Raw genomic sequence first — 5,551 nt, forward strand, 5'->3', positions numbered from 1 at the left:
TTTGTCTAACAGAAGACAAAAAGATTTAGTTTTGAGAAGAAATATTTATTTTTGTTTTTCATATTAATTTCAGATTGAAATTTATAGTGCATTATTTATATAAACGTTGAAATGGATTCTGAATTGGGAAATCCAACTGAGAATGATATATGGGGAGGATCGAACACTCTTAATCTCAACAATGAGCGCTTAGATTGCGAGCATTTAGGTGAGTTTTGAATGGATTCATTAGTTTCAGATTTATTTATATTCTTTGTTTCTTAGACGAGCTGACGGATAGGTATATTGATCCGAATAGACCCTCCTTTGTTACCGTATTACTGCGCTTCTTTGGCAATATATTCGGTAAGGAAAAACTTCAATTAATAAATGAATTGATCAATTTATTATTACCCATTATAGTGGATTGCTTTAGAGCTGTGTTCTCATAGAACGAGAGCGAGAGCATCGAAAATGTAAATTGATTCAAATTGTTAATACGTATTGTGGAAATAAATTAAGAACGTAAAGTTGAATAGAAGAGTGCTTTATTTATTTATTCCAATGCATTATATAATAAGCCAAAATTAATTAATGACATTCTTGCACATCGTGAAGCATAATTTTGCAATGACATCGTCCCTGAAAATCATCCACAATATCTTTGGCTTCATTGAGAAAACTCTCCAAGTTGCCGAGATTTCGAAATACATCCTTCGATATGGTCAATTTCTCAGAGTCCCAGATCTTCCAGCGCCGCATACTGGCAACAACATCGACACAGAAGCTACACTTGCGTCTCTCCTTCTGTTCGAGGATCTTATCTATATGCTTTCGCCGCTTCCCTGCAAAATGATAAATATAAAAAGTATTCAGCAATTAACTGTCCATGCTCACTTTCAGCTAAGTTATATTGCGTTTTTTTTGCTGTCAAATCACGCTGAGCATCATCGTAAGCGGCGATAATTTTGTACATTAGCTTATCCGTATTAATGGTCTTGCTCAGAAAATCCTCACAATGGGGCTTACAAGTCACCCTGTCGTTGGGTCCGGTATATGGAACTGTGGTATAATTAGAATTTTTTGTGAAATTCCGCCTAAAGTTTTTAAAATTTACTTCACGTTTCATTAAGACATTATGAACACGAGCATTGTAAAAACGAAATGTCATTGTGGACAAAAGTTTCTCAACGCGCGACAGACAGCTAAAACATAAAATTGAATTAGAGATCAATAGGATCACATAGAATGCAACTAACTTTGAATCCCGCAGCGAGTAAACGCCGGGAATAGAATGAGTGCGAAGCAGATGATGCAGCTTATAGGCCACGCAATTGAGCAGATCCTGCGCAGCACATCTCTGAATCCTCTTCAGAGCGCTCAAGTCGTGCACTGCTTGTCGAGACCACCAACCTCGGAAGAGTGCCTGGATTTTGGTGGCTGCATTGTTGTACATGTCCATCAGCCTATCCTGCAACATACGTTCCATAATCAGCATGTATTTGCCACGCACTTGATATCCACGCCACCAACGTTGTATGGTAATCGCTGCCTTCTTAGTGTCGACTTCAGATTTGCGACTGGAAAACCCTCGCCAATGTCGTTGTATGGTGCGAGCAGCCAAAAACTGCACGTAGTCCAAGATCAGAGTTGGTGTACTGCAAGAATTTTAAAAGGTTGTAGATAAAGTTAAGTTAAATGTTGTAGAGTTAAATCAACATTCATAACTAAGACTGATATTTTATTATCAGGTATATGTTTTTATTAAAACCGTAAATGTATAAAAACGCTGTCTAAAAAATGAAAATTTGATTGATTTTTAAAATCGCCTTGTTGCTGTCAGATATCAGCTTCATTTTTTTCGACCCGATTGATTAACTTTAAACCGTCGAGAGTCTCAACTTGAGACTCGAAGTAGATGTGGAGAACAATCGATGGCACTATCCACACTATTGATGGAGAGCAGCGATTGCACAAAATTGACTATCGTCGAATATCGATGCCGCCCACTATTCATAGATCTCCACCTCTAAATGTAAACTAGAATTGAGAATGCTAAACGAGCAGTATCAATAAATTATTCGACATGCTTTCCAGCACTAACTTCTTAATTGAGATGTGCGATATTCGAATTCAATTTATTCTATCAAAGTCTTTAAAAATTGTTTTCAATTAGCCTTATATGAATAAAAATGACTTAATATAACTATTAACTTTCACTTACCGGGGTATCGTAATGTCTGAGCTTTGGCTCCACTCCGAGTTAAATTCGCAAAGCAACTCTGTGGAACATTTGGAAGTGCTGTCGAATACATTTTTTTAATTTTAAGGCACACAAAAAAAAAAAAAAACATGTAGGTACCTCGACGCCATTTCCGGCAAGAGACGACTTTGTCGTAACTTTGTTTCCTTATCGAGAAAAACGTTTCTTGCCATTTTAATTAAATACACTGTGTGATCCTAAATGTAGAGGTGATTAATGTTCAAAAATGTTTAATTGTGTCGAGTACTGTGTGTTGTTTATGTTTTTTTTTTTGTAAATTTAGTACAATACATTAAAACTATTATTCGAGAATTGAGTACCACATCAAAGGTAACTTTGATTCTTCTTGGGAGAATTACCAACACATTACATAGTGATTCATTGCCAGCCCCCTAGATTCGCACAAATCTTCGAAGATGCAGCTTTTTCCTCATGTTTGATTCCCCATTTAGGGGACATTTATTATTTGGCTGGTTGTTGGTTGTATCAACATGTTTCGCGCTTATCGTATCAACTGCAAAATTTACGAGCAATTTTTCTGGGAATTTGTTGCGCCTGCGGGTTGTGATACAAGCAATAAATTGTACTTCTCAAACAGCTTGAAATGCATTTAATTGAATTGTATTTGCCACATCTACGGCTGCGGGTTGGTGATAATCAATATAAAGCATAACCCTGCGATGGCCATTGCCATTGGTCGGTCGCACACACTTCTGAGGTTTTAATTTATGAAATGCCCTTGACTCAATTGAGGCTCTAATTGTGCTAATGCTGACAAATGGCGAATGCCAACTACCAGATGCCAGATGGCAGATGGAAGCATACTGCAGTTGGGTTAAAGGTCAAGTTGTGGCTGCTCTCATGACAATTGCAGTTCTCCCACACACACACGGTTACACACAATGTGGCCGTTGACCATAAATTTTGTAATATTTGTCAGGGTAAATGCCATTAGGAGAATCACGGCAAAGTTGGCGCTTTAAATGAAAATCGATACGTGTTTACTCGCATAACCTACATTGTCAGCCTGTTCTGGTTTCTCTCTTTCTTTTTTTGTGTGTCCCTGTTCTTTCTCTCTCTCTGCCACCTCCTTTCCTTTCTCCCCTTTCAGTGCTCATTATGCGCCACAAATGAACCACACACAAACAACGGAAATGAGTCGGAAATTCTCATTTATGGCGCCCTTGACGCCACTCGCTATTTCCACTATTGCTATCTATTGCCAGCCTTCCACTTCCCTTCAGCCTAGCAAGCGCAAACTGACAAGTTGGCACTGGCTTCTGCGTTTGTTACTATTACTCTCCCTGTCTCTGTCGTTGATTCTGATGCCGATTCTGATTGCTGCAGCCATGAGATTTATGGGCTCTCGTGATATTGACGATGATTATGCGGCTGCTGCCCATTGTCAGCATGATGACCCAATAACTGAAATTACAAATATGCCTACATAGGCACACATTCTTAAACGGTTGCAAAGGGAGATTTTTGTGTGAATATTAAATTCCTTATTTAGACAAGGTGCATTTTTGTGCATGCATCACAAACTGTGGCTAGAACAGCGAATATGGGGAGGTGAAAAGGTGTCGCTCCCCAATTTGAATAAAAGCAAAATAGTGCGGTATTAATTTTAAAATATTCCAAAATAATAATATTATAATAATATTTTATTTAAAATAAAGTAAAATCAAAAATTGTGTTGTATTATATGCTTAACGAACAACTTCAGCATATGTATGTATTTTTATTTACATTATAATTTGCTTATCGTGTCTTTCTTCGATTTTCCATTTAGTCGTTACATCTTTTTGAGTTTAAAGCGCTCAAAGCAAAAGGAGAAGGCCATTCACCCACATAGAAAACTTTTGAAGCATTCATCTGCATTTATGGCCCCGTCCTTAAATGGCTTGGGCTTGTAGTCCTAGGACCCAAAGTGTTTTGTGGTTTGGCTTGCATAGTTCAACGTTCCCATTGTGCCCTTATAGAATGTGTGTAAATTAGTTTTTACACCTGACTGACTTTGTGTGTATTTGCTCGTGGGCGTATGAGTGTGTTTGTGAGATTTAGCAGGTGTGTGTTTGTTTGTGTGTGTTTTAGCCATGGCCCGAGGCGCAGTTTAAACTTGAGACACATGTTGTTTGATCCCTCGATGCGTGAACTTTATTTAATCGTCAGTTGATTTTTGCCTTAATTAAATGGAAGCCTGAGCATCAGGCGGCAATTGTAATTCTATCGAAGATACATCATCACGTCTAGACTGGGGCCAAGTCAGCGAATTACATATTTCGATTATATCCCTCACGTACCCGACAACAACGCTCTGGTCGTCAGCTTTAAATTGTCTTGTGTAAATATTGCAACATTTTCGGGGATACGTCTCACATTTTATAGCAGTGACCGCATTGCTTTTGAATGGGTAAAGGCGAAAGCGATGGCTTCACGGGCTCTGCGACCGTTCCTAAATCTAATTTGAAAAGTACAAACCCGTAACGTAGCAATGGCCATATATCAAAAGCAACTTACACACACACACACACACACACACACGCACACTCACTTACTGACACACAAGAGAGTTTACCTCGAGCTACTGGGCGGAGATTTCTACGAATTTACGAGCGCGTCCAAGCGATACCCTGAAAATGCTGGCTATAAAATTTGTCTGGGCACATGGCCGTATTTTGCGGATATGGTTAGGAGCAGGAAGCTGATTTCGAGCTGAAAGCGATGCTTACTTCTTGTATTGTGTGTTGTTTAAGCAATGTGAACATAAATGTCCAAAAGTCAGCAGGAGAAACTGGGGGAAATGGAAATGATAGCTAACTAAGGCACCTGTCTTAACAATTTGTCACCAACTCCGCTTTTTGACTAATGCACTCGACCCTTTATCATAAAACACACTACACAGATATGACTCCAGCCTGAAATCACATCAAGCTTATATTGCCTTTTCTCACATAGTTTAAGCAAACATGAAGAATTTAAGTATTCAACGAAGCACACATCACAAACTTTAAATACATATTCCCAAAACTAATCTATTTTAATACAAATTAATCACTTTATTTCGGTATTATGGAACATATTTCTGTCGGCGATAAGGTTATCATTTCCCGCTCTGATGGCCGCGTGCACGCCGCAATTATCATGTCCAAAAATGTCGAACATAGCTTTGTTACAGTTACTTGGCTAGAGGCAAATAAAGTAATGGGAAAGGAAATATGTTTGAACGATTTACTGACGCTTAACCCACATTTGGAGCTCGCAGATCAGTCGGATGACAAACCGATGCCCATTGATGATGCAAATCTA

At 38.5% G+C, this 5,551-nt stretch overlaps 2 protein-coding genes across 3 annotated transcripts; one reads left to right on the top strand and one right to left on the bottom strand.

The window, feature by feature from the left end:
• On the top strand, positions 1 to 520 carry LOC117571252 (uncharacterized). Its single transcript, XM_034253307.2, has 3 exons — positions 1 to 208; positions 265 to 345; positions 403 to 520. Exons 1-3 carry the CDS (start codon positions 112 to 114, stop codon positions 429 to 431), a joined length of 207 nt encoding a protein of 68 aa, XP_034109198.1. The 5' UTR covers positions 1 to 111; the 3' UTR covers positions 432 to 520.
• On the bottom strand, positions 511 to 2,533 carry LOC117571251 (uncharacterized). Of its 2 annotated transcripts, none has more exons than XM_034253305.2 (5): positions 2,342 to 2,532; positions 2,204 to 2,281; positions 1,239 to 1,637; positions 877 to 1,184; positions 511 to 824 (listed from the first exon to the last, which is right to left on the bottom strand). In XM_034253305.2, the coding sequence occupies exons 1-5, from the start codon at positions 2,413 to 2,415 to the stop codon at positions 571 to 573; spliced, it is 1,113 nt and encodes a 370-aa protein (XP_034109196.1). In that variant the 5' UTR covers positions 2,416 to 2,532; the 3' UTR covers positions 511 to 570. The 2 variants fall into 2 exon arrangements, 1 of the variants encoding a protein (XP_034109196.1); XR_007954931.1 differs by having other exon boundaries at positions 685 to 824; positions 877 to 1,041; positions 2,342 to 2,533.
• Between the last annotated feature and the right edge of the window lie 3,018 nt (positions 2,534 to 5,551).

The sequence above is a fragment of the Drosophila albomicans genome, chromosome 3 (genome assembly GCF_009650485.2).
Source record: "Drosophila albomicans strain 15112-1751.03 chromosome 3, ASM965048v2, whole genome shotgun sequence".
In the NCBI taxonomy this organism is placed as follows: domain Eukaryota; kingdom Metazoa; phylum Arthropoda; class Insecta; order Diptera; family Drosophilidae; genus Drosophila; species Drosophila albomicans.

Bases quoted from the DNA above. Each gene is read 5' to 3' on its own strand.
- LOC117571252 (XM_034253307.2), top strand. From the start codon at position 112: ATGGATTCTGAATTGGGAAATCCAACTGAGAATGATATATGGGGAGGA. The intron at 209-264 runs GTGAGTTTTGAA...TTTGTTTCTTAG, and splicing joins CTTAGATTGCGAGCATTTAG to ACGAGCTGACGGATAGGTAT. The intron at 346-402 runs GTAAGGAAAAAC...TACCCATTATAG, and splicing joins CTTCTTTGGCAATATATTCG to TGGATTGCTTTAGAGCTGTG.
- LOC117571251 (XM_034253305.2), bottom strand. From the start codon at position 2,415: ATGGCAAGAAACGTTTTTCTCGATAAGGAAACAAAGTTACGACAAAGT. The intron at 1,638-2,203 runs GTAAGTGAAAGT...AAATTCTTGCAG, and splicing joins TCAGACATTACGATACCCCG to TACACCAACTCTGATCTTGG. The intron at 825-876 runs GTGAGCATGGAC...ATCATTTTGCAG, and splicing joins GCAATATAACTTAGCTGAAA to GGAAGCGGCGAAAGCATATA.